Source organism: Phyllostomus hastatus, unplaced genomic scaffold (assembly GCF_019186645.2).
Source record: "Phyllostomus hastatus isolate PE091 unplaced genomic scaffold, TTU_PhHast_1.1 phas_contig_254, whole genome shotgun sequence".
NCBI classification, from domain to species: domain Eukaryota; kingdom Metazoa; phylum Chordata; class Mammalia; order Chiroptera; family Phyllostomidae; genus Phyllostomus; species Phyllostomus hastatus.
In genome coordinates, this window is record NW_025333810.1 from 21,976,438 (window position 1) to 21,989,662 (window position 13,225).

The window sequence follows — 13,225 nt, forward strand, 5'->3', positions numbered from 1 at the left end:
TAGAAAAACCCTAAGATGTGTGAACTATTATCCTCATTTGACAGATAAACTTAGAAAAGTTGACTGGAAAAAAAAAGTTGACTGGCTTGCCCAAAGTTAGTAAGCTTCAGAGTCAGAATTTGAACTCAGTTCGATTTATTACCAAAGTCAATAAACTTTCCTAAGCACTCCATCATATTTTTATTAAAACAGTGGTAAAATCCATCCCAGCCAGTGTGGCTCAGTTGGTTGGGCATCATCCCGCAAATGGAAAGATCACTGGCTAACTCCCAGTCAGGGCACATGCCTAGGCTGCAGGTTTGGTCCCCAGTTGGGGCATGTACAGAAGGCAGCCGATATTTTTCTCTCAAATCAGTGTTTCTCTCCCTCTCCTTCTCGCTCATTTCCCCCCTCTAAAACCAAAAATAAAAATAAATTTTAGAACATAATCGAAGATTGCATAACAGCACGGAAAAATGTGTTAGAAACAAAATGTGTAGTAAGAAGGGGCCCTGACCTCCAAAAGATTTATAGCCTAGAGGACTACAGATTTCACTTATCAAATTAGGAAAACAATACCCGGTATTCAAAAGTATGTTTGAGTGCTTGCCTTGTAAGTATGGTTTTTGTGATAGTATGCTATCTATATACCATCTGTGACTACCTTATGCCCCTACATACCCCATACACTGATCTTATCTCCATGCTATGGAAATGAACTGGGTTGGCAGCCTAGAGTGGAAATATCCATAGCATTTTTCAGTTCCTCTGGCACTGAATTGTACTGGATCCTTTCTAGAGGAATCTTTTCCTCATTGGACCATACTATAACAATTAGGACAATAACTAAAACACAAGGATTATTAAGCATTATCATTTATGTTTTTGTTCTTTTGTTTGCTTCCAGATTTCATAAGCATTGATTCAATGACATTTCCAACAGATTTGTGATAAGTAGGTGGCAAGCATTAATCCATGAAAGAAACAGAAATGGGAGACTGGCAGTAAGTGTTCACTGGCACAAATTAGAACCAATCTTCTTAGTCTCCACTTTCTACATACTAAATCAAAGCTCTCCTGATCAGAAGGAAATCATTAGGCCTTTGAAAATATGTAATCTTTCCAACCTATGATTGGTTATATTCTGATGTATCTGTACAAGCTCCCACACCAATTAGCAACTGGTGGCAACCTCTGCATTTTTTGCAATCCTAGACTATGTCCTTCATTCACTCATAGTATCATTTACCAAACATTAACTTGACCCTTCCTGGTTTGAGGCACTGTGCATTTCCCTACAGTGGAACCTTGGTTCTGGAACTTAATTTACTCTCAGGGATGTTTGAAAAGCAATTTGTTCAAAAACCGAAACTTCTTTGTCACCTGAGAGACGCATGACTGATCATACATGTATCAGCATAAAAGGGGTATCAGGTCGAGAACTGAAGTTTGGTTCAACAACTGAGAAATTTTTATTATGAACAACTTGGTTTGAGGGGGGAGACATTCAAGAACTGAGGTTTGACTGTATATTTAAAATTATTTGTGAACAGATCTTATCCCAGTCTCTAAGTTCCTTGAGGACCGAGGGATCTTACTCAACTCTTATGTACACTGCACAAAATGGCTTATTGTTGGTACTTGGTGAGTACTCCCTAAATATCTGACAACTTGAAGCTTGGCCAAATTCTAATTCAATCCTATTCCAATTCCAGTCAAATCAATAAAACCAACAAAATCATCCAAAGGCAGTGTTCAACCCTTCTCTTCCTCCCATTTACCATTCTAAGTACCACTTTCCCTTGAACTAATTTTTGTAAGACGGAGTCCTCATTTTAGATACTAGATCAGTGTCATTATACAAGTCTAAAAAACAAACACTAAAAAGTGTTCCTCTTTGGAACTCCAGTGGCTCTTATACAAGGGCATGTTGGGATAATGAAAAATGCTCTAGACTAGACATCAAGATGCCAGACCTGCCACTGGCATTCTCAGGTCCTGTTTCCTCAGTTACAGCATAAGGTGGATTCGCTTAAAGGGCTCCCTTTAGAACTGAGGTGCTACCATCAGGAATAACTTGTAAAAATGAAATGAAATGAAATGAAATGAATCAAATGGTAGCTAAAATGCAAAATACTAACTTGAAAGATAGAACCAGAGATTAAGTGCCTGTTACTTTTATGAGGCTAAGTTATTTCTTTTTTTGTCATTTATTATAAAGAATCTGATCTCATTGAGTTGTATGTGTTAGTCTCATCTACCCAGATGATAAACTTCAAAGAATGAACTATTCTTTGTAAACAGGTGGGATCTAAATAAAACACTGTTGGTATTTTGACTCTGGGTACCAATTCTACATACTTCCAGTTGGTTCAGGTAACTTGCAGGCACAGGAATCCTTGCTTTCACATGCTATGCTCCCTTTGCCAAGATTGTTTCTAGGAGGGAGGAATTACTTTAACATGATCGTTCCACTCTCTCAGTCTGTCCTCAAAATCCCTAGGACCAAAGACTTTGTAGCCATGAGACAGAGTAAAACCAATTACTTCTAGTACATTAGTGCTCCATGATCAACTGGATTAACTAACCCCAGAGAACACAGTGTGGCTCTGAAATTGTGAAATTGACAAGTTCATTTCTGTGAACATCACCTTAAAGCCAAGAATTAGGGTCAAATTCACAAATCACTAGAAGGAGCAAAATAGGCAGCAGATTAGCAATTTGCAGTGACTTGGAGAATGGGAGTGCTGCTCCTAAATTTTTTAGTTCAAAGAAAGCAAGTCTAGATAGAAGTCCAGGGCATTTGTATGTTGAGGCAAGCATGTCTGAACCTATAGAAAAACTTTATATGCATTTGGGCAAAAATTTTGGGGACATGCCTGGAAAATGAATCTCAATAGATTGAGAAAATGCTCCAGAGAAGGGCAGTTTTGCATCTCAGTTTATATATTTAAAATCAAAGGGGGAAATGTAAGGAAGATTACAGGAAATCCATTGGTGGTAGATTAAGGGAGCAGGAGAAAGCAAAGCAGAGAAATGTCTGAGATTGGATAAAAAGCAAACTGGAGTACATACTTCTTTTACATTAATGGGTACAGGATAGTTATAGCACATAGCTATGGTATGCAGGAAACAAGACAACAGTTAAGTTTGGTAGTGTCGTGTTCTGGTGCTGCAAGTTGTGCTTTCCAGGGTTCTGAAAAAGAAATTTACTCTGACATTTCAAAGGTATGTTATCCTAGGTGCGTAAGAGCAATGCACAGGACTCACTTAAAAATTGACCTTTGTTAAGAAAGCTATAGGCCTGGGACATGCTTATCCACCATGACCTGCCCCGTTAGGATTTATTATTATACCATCTTGTGTGGTTACTTTCTGGCACTGAGCTTGCTAGGCCTGCCAAGTAGCCTCCTGAACTTCTCTTGTCTACTACAGCGTCCCTTTTTCTTCAAAGTTGAGGAAGCACCTGCACAACAAGCACTGTCTTCCGTGAAGGGGAGGAGGGTCGCTGAATTCCCCCAATTTCCCCGTCCCAAGATGCCATCTTGGGAGCAGGGAACAAGTGGTTCTGATCCAGGACCGGCTTCCGCTGCTTTCCAGAGGAAACTGGCGGGGTTGTTGGTGAGAGGCTCTCTAAACCGAGAGAAACAGTCGTTCCTTGGGTCTCTGTGGCTGGAAAGGCCCCAAATCTCAGTAATTGCCTGACAGAAGCTCTTGTGAAACCCACAAGGACCCACTCTTTCAGTCTGCAAGTCTGAAGTTTTCTAGGAAAGGAGTAAGACGTCTACGCTGCTTTGTCACCACCTTCTAACTGCTTTGCGACGCCCCTTCTAAAGGACTGACACAGCGACTCAAGATGAACACTACCCGGACGCAGCAGCTCCGGACCCGCCGGGCACCCAAGCTTTGCGCAAGCGCGGACTATCCGCGCAGCCACCCTGCGCAGGCGCCGTGACCATTTCCGGGATCTGTCAGCCGCTCCCTCTGGGCTTCGGGTCCTCCGCCAGCGCCCGCTGGAGCCTGTTCGCGTCGACTGACCAGAGTCCGCGAATTCTCCGCTCCGAGCCTGTCCCACCACCCCGAACCCAGGTAAGAGGAAGTGGGAGCGAGCTTCTGACCCTGTGGGTCTGGCCTTAAACCTGCAGTGACATTGAGGCGAGGGCTTAGGCCGCGGGGCCCAGAGGCTGAGTGGGGGCCGCGTACCCCTGGCTGGCCTCCTGAGGGGCGGGGGATCCTCACTCTCTATAGGACCCGCCGAGCCCCTGGGTCCCCGTAAAGATTGTTTCTCTCAAAATTTTCGAGCGCAAAGAGCCTTCCATTGCCAGAATTAACGGCTCCTTCTCCTGAACTTCCATAGCCCTGTATTCCCCTCTATTGTGGCCATTTATCAGTCTGTAAAACTGGTGAATGGAATAATCTCATCCTAATTGGGTGTCTCTAGGGACCGTTCGTTTCTTTCATTAGCTTCTGGAATAGGTCCCTGCACACAGCGTTTGTGGAACATCTAACTTCTATCTAGGGTAGCCCTCAATCCCTCAGTTATTGAGGACCCTTCTAAACTAGAGGAAAACCTTTTCCCGAGTTGCTTAAGATTCCCCCTCTCAAGTGCCCCTGTCCCCTAGATCAAAGTTGCTCATATTGGTTCCGTGGACCTTGATGTAGCAGCACCTGTCACATTTCAATCCTCCAGACAGACTGCCAAAATTCTAATCCTGGCACCACCACTTCGTTTGGATGACCCTGGGAAGACTGCAGTAAGAACATTTTAGGGCTTTCTGGAGAATCAGTAGGTGCTCTGGACCAGAAATTATTAGCTATAAATATTAGCTATTATTACTGCTTCTGGGCATTCCCTCATATTAATCTTCGCTTCCTCTCCTAAACCGCCCTCTCTCCTCACTTGAAGACCAGAAAAGTGTCAGATAGACTTAAGTTTTTGGCCCCAAACTGGTATTTAGTACACTGCTGGGAAGGAACATGTAGGCACTTAAAAAATTGTGGCCTAGACTCTGATTATAAAGCCATCTGTTCTCATACCATGACTTTGGAGCCTTCTTTTGACTATCTCAACTCATTGCGTAAATTATCCTAGTTCTGTCCTCTTTTATCAATTTTATCTAACCTTTTGGTTTCATGTAGGCACTGGTTTTTTCAGGTATGTAAAACAAAAGAGAGGATATCAGGAGGGTGGTTTTGCCCAGTTAGGGAGTGAGTGTAAATGGCTCCTTCCTGACAGAAAGGATTCAGAGAATTTCTGAGGTTAATTTACCTACTTATCACAATTTAAGGAGGGGATCATCTTGGAAAAATTAAAACTGCTTAGAGAGAGAGTGGCAGTATTTTGATCTATTGACTAATCCTATGCTGAGACAGATTCTGCATAAAGAAGTTCAGAATGCTCTGCTGGTAAGGCTGGTGCCAGGAGTTGGAACCTGTCTCTGAACTTGTGGAGGGTGTGGTGACCTTATTGGAGTACCTGGTATTGCCGGGTTGGGTAATGAGAGCAATTAGAAACAGGGTGAATCACAGCCTTGAAAACTGACTCTAAATACGGAACTGAAATTCCCACTTGTACAAATACTTACAAGCTCCAGGGCCAGGTTCAGGAGATGGATACCAACTGGAATGTGCTTCAGAGGATATTAACTGGTGTAACTTCTTGGGATGATTCAAAAGCACCTGGTAAAGGAAGAAAGGGATCTAACTCATGGAGCATCTATTTTGAGTTAGGCTTTATACCACATTCCTTCACATGTTATTTAATCCTTGTACCAACAGCTTTGGGATGTCAGTGATATGTCTGATGTGACCATTTTACAGATAAAAAAGTGAGATTTAGGTTTATTAAGTGACTTTCCCAAGATCTCCTAGCTAGTGTGTGTCAAAGCCAAGATTCAAACCTAGGTTCCCTTGGCTCCAGAGCCCATGGCAAACCAAACATCAGAATGATTCTGTACTCAAAGTGACAGGTAAAGAAAGGAGTTTGGAAAAGAGGAAGAATTCCTGGAATCATGCTATGCTATATAAATCATCTCTCTTTCTCTCTGTGCTGGACAATAAAAGGTCATTAGTAGAAGCTTGTTAAATTTAATGTCACCTTTTTGTCCCTTCTTTCCTCTCTACCCCCATTAAAACAGAGGTTTTCAGATTTCACTTAAATATTAATCACAGTTTAGAAATTATAATTCTCACTCTGTGACAGAGAGTATGTTTTTGATATAAGAATCAAGCTGTTATTATTCACTCACTGAGTTTCATGAATACAGGCTATGTTCACTGAGTGTCTTATATTTTTGACAAAAATATGAGTGTTGTTTTGGCCTACAGACTTGAAATAGCCACATGACTGTGAAAGAATAGGTGTGAGTATGTGTCCAAATATGGGGCTTGAATAATAATAACAAAATTAAAAATGCAATTTTAGAAATAATTATGCCATTGTGTAAATGTTTACCTCTTTTAAAGGCTTTGTCACATAGCTTATAAAACTAAGTTGAAGAATGAGAAAACCTGTGTCTGCAGTTCTCCTCTGTTATGTATATGTGAAATATGTGCTTTTATTGCATATAGATTTCACATTGAATTATTCATTTGCAGGCCAATTTTATTTCAGTTAACAAATGAGCTTATAAAATGTGGCTTTTGAACTAAATTGCTTTTAATTGAGATATTTGTGACATTATATGTTATTTTGAGTTACTGTAAGCAAAACCTGTTGTAATGGGTAAGTATTGATATCAAAGATAATCATGCAGTAAGTCTGAAAGTTTATTTTTAAAAAACACAACAAATTAGCAGTCTTATTTGAATTTATTTAAAATTTTTAAAAATTTTTTCAATCTTTTTCTTTGTGAGTTGCAGTTTGCTTTCTAGAACATATAAAAGTAAAAAATGAATGACCTAAACGTCTTCACCCTTAGGATAAAATGTGAAACACTGACATTTCTTGGCTAGGTCAAGATATCAGATGTTTAATTCACTTATCTCCCTTTGACCTTTGGATTCCTTTTATAACAATTAGCAGAGACATTTTTCCTGCTTTCCACTAAGGTTGACTTCTGCTTTGTCTGCTGAACTTTGTTCACATCACAACTTTCTGGTGGCCCTTCCATTCATTTCCTGCTTACATCAGAATTCCTGTCTCACATTTCAGTCTCCACCCTAGGTTAACATGACTTGTACTTAAGTGTATTGAAACTTCAGGGAGTTGTGAGTGTGCCTCTTGGAAATGATAAAATGGCGTGCTTTTTGAAAAATGTTCTCCTATTTACAGTAATGATTGCTTTTTCAATGGATATAGATTTGGGTACCTATAAAATAGAGGATTTTATTTGATTTTTTAAGTCAGTGATGTTTCACAGATTCCTGCTTCAAAGTCTAAAGAGTAATATAACAAACGCTTGTATACTCTTAGCCTGGATTTACCAGGTAACATTTTGCCACATTTGCTCTTTTATATTTCTTTGTTCTAAAGAATTGAAAAGAAGTTACAGATGACATCATGATACTTCACCCCTAAACACTTCATCATCTTTATTGCCTAAGAGTTAGGCCATTCTCCTACCTAAGTGCAAGCCATCATAGTTAAGAAATTGAAAATAATTCCATATCGTTACATAATATGCAGCCCAAATTCAAATTTTCCCTATTGTATAGAATGTATTTTGTATGGCCATTTTATAAATACAGACTACAGCCCTGGCTGGTGTGGCTCAGTGGAATGTGTACCAACCTGTGAACCAAAAGGTCACCAGTTTGATTCCCAGTGAGATCGTGTACCTGGGTTGCGGGCCACATCCCTGGTCCAATCAGTGTTTCTCTCTCACATCGATATTTCTCTCCCTTTCTCCTTCCTTTCCCCTCACTCTAAAAATAAATAAATAAAATTTTTAAAAATCAGTAAATAAAATACAGATTACAATCAAGGTTCTTATAGCAAAATTGATCTTCATAGTTCTTTTAATCTAGAACAGTCCCCACCCCCAACTTGCCTTTTTTGAATAGTCCAGGCCAATTGTTTTATAGTATGGCATACATTATGGTTTTAATTATTTCCCTTTCGTGTTCTTTAATTCCCATACTTCCTATAAGCTGGAAATTGGGCCTGGATCTTGTCTGTATTTAAATATGTTTGGCATAAATACTTAATAGCTAGGTTGGCCGTGTTACCAGTTTACTTCAGGATAGTCCTGTGACCTATTGTCACAGCATAATTATTAATAGTGCCCCTTTTTGCACTCTTAAAAATTGATAAATTAAGTGGTCACTACTTATAAATGATGATGTACGCTTCATGTTGCCTCCCATCAGGAGGCCCCTCAGATTATATTGTTCCACTGTTTATGATACCAAGTTTGATCGCTCAATTAATGTGGTGACTGCCAGATTTTTTTTATTGTGAAGATATGTTTTTCCTTTTGTAATTAATAGGTGATCTGTAGGATGAACACTTGAAACTGAATATCCTGTACCCAACAATCTTTAACCCATGGTTTTAGAGTCCCTTGATGACCCTTGACAGAGTAAATTATATATTGATGGTTAGAATGCTAGTTGTATTTAAATAATTAAGTTTTGATTAAGTTAAGATATTGAGATTGATTTGGTTATTATAGGAAAATAATCTTTTATTTATCCCCAAACATGTCAAGATCCCCAGACAACTTAAATATTGGTTACCTGCCATATTAAGTGCTTTTTGTTGCTCATTGCAGATTTCTATCCTTTGAAAACACTAAGAATAATGTCCCTGCATCAATTTTTACTTGAGCCAATCACCTGTCATGCCTGGAACAGGGATCGTACCCGTAAGTATGCTATTAATTTTGCACCTTTATTTTAGTACTTACAGTACTTTTAGATATAGGCACTTTTAAGGATTGCATACTGTATCTTGCCATGTATAATGCACACCCACATTTTTGGCCCAAACTTTTTGAGAAAAATCTTTTAATTCTTTAATTCAATTTTTTATTTATATTTAAATACTTTTTTTGTATTATAAAGGAATTTTAGCATTTATTTTTTAACATATTATGGTACAAGAAATTTTATGTAGCCCTGGCTGTTGTGGCTCAATGGATTGCGTGCCAGCCTGCAAACCAAAGGGTCACTGGTTCGATGCCCAGTCAGGACACATGCCTGGGTTGCAGGCCAGGTCCCCAGTAGTGGGCATGTGAGAGGCAACCACATACTAATGTTTCTTTCCCTCTCTCCTTCCCTTCCCTCTCTCTAAAAATAAATAAATAAAATCTTAAAAAAAAAACAAACTGAGGCCTCGAATATTAGGAGGACTTTCCAGTGGCTATATACCTAGTTATGTCAAAGCCATTGCTAGCACTCAAGCCTTCTGGCTCCTTGTCCACTTCTTTTTCTATACTACTAATAGACAGTTTATATCAGAGACATCTTTCATTGCCCTAAGAATCCAGTGTCTGCAGTGGTTTCTGCAATACCCCACTAACCCAGCATTTAGTCAGAATTCTAGGACATAAAAATAAGCTGTTTCAGAGAATATGGTTTATTCTTGAGGTACTAAGAGCAGTAGTAACTGGTATTTACTGTTACTCATAAGAAGCTTGAGTTTTAGTTGTCTAGTGCCAGCAAACTAGAAGCGGATGGAGAAGACTCTTAGAAGTAGGCATAGTAGGCAAAGTGACAGATAATATGACAAGGAGAAGGTCTAAAAAAAAAAAATCTAGAAACAAGTGTAGTGTTAGACCCATGAGTTATTTTTAAAAGTTTGAATTATATTCATTCTGCTTTTTAAAGAATAGCTTTATTAAGATACAGTTCACCTAACATAAAATCCATCCTTTTTTTAAAGTATACAATTAAGTGATTTTTTTTTTTTTGTATATTCACAGTTACACAACAATCATCACTGTCTAGTTTCAGAATATTTTTATCATTCTAAAAAGTGGTACCCATTAGTGGTCACTTCAGTTCTCAAAACTTCCAGTCAGAGGCAACTATTAATCTACTTTCTGTTTTCATGGATTTGCCTATTGTGGATATTTTGTATAAATGGGATCATAAAATATGTGGCTTTTTGCATCTGGCTTCTTTCACTGAGCATAATGTTTTTAAAGTTCATCCATGTTGCAGCTTTATTCCTTTTTATGGCTGAGTAATATATAGACATAACCTCATTTTGTTTATCAGTTAGTGGATATTTGAATTGTTTGTACTTTTTTGCTGTTGTGAATATTGCTAATATGAACATTCACATACAAGTTTTTATGTTGACATATATTTTCACTTCTCTTGAGTGTATACCTAGGAGTTGAATTGCTGGGTTATATGGTAATTATATTGAACACTTTGAAGAACTGCCAAACTATTTTCCAAAGTGACCACAACAATTTACATTCTTATTAGTAGAGGGTTCCAGTTTCTCCACATCCTCATCAACGCTTGTTATTATCTGTTTTTGATTATAGTCCTATACCTATTATTATCCTAGTGGATATAAAGTAGTATACCCTCTTACTGGTTTTTTGTATATCTTCTTGGGAGAAATATATGTTCACATCCTTTGCCCATTTTTAAAATTGGGTTGTCTTTTTATTGTTAAGTTGTAAGAGTTTTTTTTTAATATATAATCTTTATTATATGTATATGTTCTGGATACAAGTTCCTTATCAGATATATGATTTGCAGAATCTTCTATTCTGTAGAATGTCTCCACTTTTTTTATAGTGTTCTTTGAAGTACAAAGTGTTTAATTTTAAAAATATCCAATTTTTTTCTTCTGTTGCTTATACATTTACTATTATATCTAATCAACCACTGCCTAACTTGAGGTCACAAAGAGGTATACTTGTGTTTCCTTCTAAGAGCCTCATAGTTTTAGCTCTTACATTTAGGTCTTGGATCCACTTGTGTTAATTTTTGTATATGATAGCAACCCTTACTTTTGTAAGGTAGCAACCCAACTTCATTCATCCTTTTACATATAGATAAACAGTTGTCCCAGCTCCATTTGTTACTATTTTCTCCCCATGCAATTATCTTGTTACCCTTGTCAATAGTCAATTGAATGTAAGTTTATTGGACTCTCGATTTTGTTCCATTGATCTTTATGTTTATCCTAATGCTAGAACCACACTGTCTTGCTTCCTATAGCCTTGTGTAGTAAGTTTTGAAGTTGGGAAGTATAAATTTCAACTTTATACTTCTTTCTCAATTGTTTTGGCTCTTCTGGGTCCCTTGCATTCCCATATGAATGTTAGGATCAGCTTATTAGTTTCTGCAAAGAAGCCAGCTTGGATTTTGAATCTGTAGAGTCACTATCCTTTTAAAAGATAGTTCAGACATGTTTCTCATATTTTTAAATAAATCTTTGGTACATAAACAGTACACAGCAGGGTATTGTCGAGTGAAAATCTAGATATGAGCCTGTGTATTAAGTATTTGAAAATATGTTACATGCAAGATGATGAATTCAGAGCTTCCTAATTGAGTTTCCTGTATCTTCTATCTCCACTTTCCCGTCTAAAAATAGGTTTTTTAAATAGTTCCAGTTTTTAATAAGAATGCAAGTTGTTATTGCCCTCATTTAAACTACTTAATAAACTCAATATATTAAGTCATTAACATTATTTTTTGTTATGCCACATTATAATTTGAAATTTATAATGTTTACCAGGTTTAACTTTGGATTTGACTTTTGAAATCTCTGTATGCATCTTAGAAATATATAGCTATTTTCTAGAAAGCATTGAAAGTCTTAGGATTTTAGAGCTAGATATTTATCTAGCTCCACAGTTCATCTGTAAAACAGTAGCTTTCCTAAGGAGGGGTGGGTAGGTAACATAATAGATGGGGAAACTATTTAAAGAATAACCTAAAATTTTAGTCATAGATCTTAATTTTAATTTTAAGAAATAATTTTTTAATGGATCAACTAGAAAGGGAAAATATCAAAATAAATTTAAAAATTCATATACATATATGTATTCTTAATATTTTGGATTGGTCTAAGAGATTTCTCTTGAAAACATGTTTTTGTTTTGTGATTTATATTGTCTTTATTTAAAGGAAAGCTTTGATATAGTTTATCAGCAGAATCAAGTTTTTTTGACAAACTATGGTGGTACCAACATGGGTCTGTGATAGCAGTAATGAAAGCCTATGATCTATTTTCAGCATTTCTGAAAATCTAACAGAAAATAAATTGTTATTATAAATAATGTTGTACAGGGGAGCTAAAATGTCAAATATCTTTACCATGAACTAAAATTACAGTTTTCCCTGTAAAACTACATCGTTCCCTTGAACGATGCAGGGGTTGGGACACTGACCCCCCTGACAATGCAACTGAAAATTCATGTATGAGTTTTGACCCCCAAAGACATAACTTCAGTTAACCCTTGGTATGGAAGGGGAGGTGGTTCCAGCACCCACCTTGAATACCCAAATCCGAGGATGCTTAAGTCTTTATCTAAAAGGGTGTGGAACAATACATACCATCAGCCCTCCACATCTGCAGATGAAAAATAGTGTTTTCAGTCAGCAGTCAGTTAAATCCATGGATGTGAAACTTGTGGATACGGAGGATGACTGTATATATTGGGGAAAAAATGCACATATAACCGGACGTACATAATTCAAACCTGTATTGTTATAGAGTCAACTGTATATCAGCTAAGTATAGCAACATTATTGATTTCTTACTAGTTAGAATCTTTAATTGCCAGTTGTATATGTCTCTGATTGAATGAGTATTTAAGTTTAGCTTTCCTACAAAACATTTTAAATTATGGGGTCCAAGTAAAGGTAAAAATAATAAAAGGAATTCTTCAGGGGTGAATATTGAGAACCATGTTTTAAAACAACTTTTCTATTTCTTCACTCTGTTTTTTAAATGCCAATTGTAATGTATCCCTTTTTTGTGTAACAGTTTCAAGTTCAGCTGTTAACTATTGACTTTGCTCTCTAGAGATTGCCCTTAGCCCCAACAATCATGAAGTCCACATTTATAAGAAGAACGGGAGCCAGTGGGTGAAAGCTCATGAACTTAAGGAGCACAACGGACATATCACAGGTAAAAGAAGAGAACTGTGAATTTAGCACAGTATTTTGAAATTTAGCACTCTTTTGTTTAATAAAGAGCCTAATAAGTAAATCTGCCATAATATTCAAAGTTGTACAGCATCTGCTGAATTTTCCTTAGAAATTTTGAGAAAATAGCATAAGAGTGATCTCAGTTTTTACATGCTTATTTTAGTCTAGTTGGTACACA

General features: G+C 37.3%; 1 protein-coding gene across 1 annotated transcript in view; it reads left to right on the forward strand.

Moving 5' to 3' along the window:
• Positions 1-3,932: 3,932 nt before the first annotated feature.
• ARPC1A (actin related protein 2/3 complex subunit 1A) overlaps positions 3,933-13,225 on the forward strand; it is a 29,346-nt gene continuing 20,053 nt past the window's right edge. Inside the window, exons 1-3 of the mRNA XM_045838090.1 lie at positions 3,933-4,068; positions 8,694-8,786; positions 12,923-13,027. Coding sequence (XP_045694046.1) covers positions 8,723-8,786; positions 12,923-13,027 — 169 coding nt within the window. The 5' untranslated portion in view covers positions 3,933-4,068; positions 8,694-8,722. The remainder of the gene's footprint in view (positions 4,069-8,693; positions 8,787-12,922; positions 13,028-13,225) is intronic.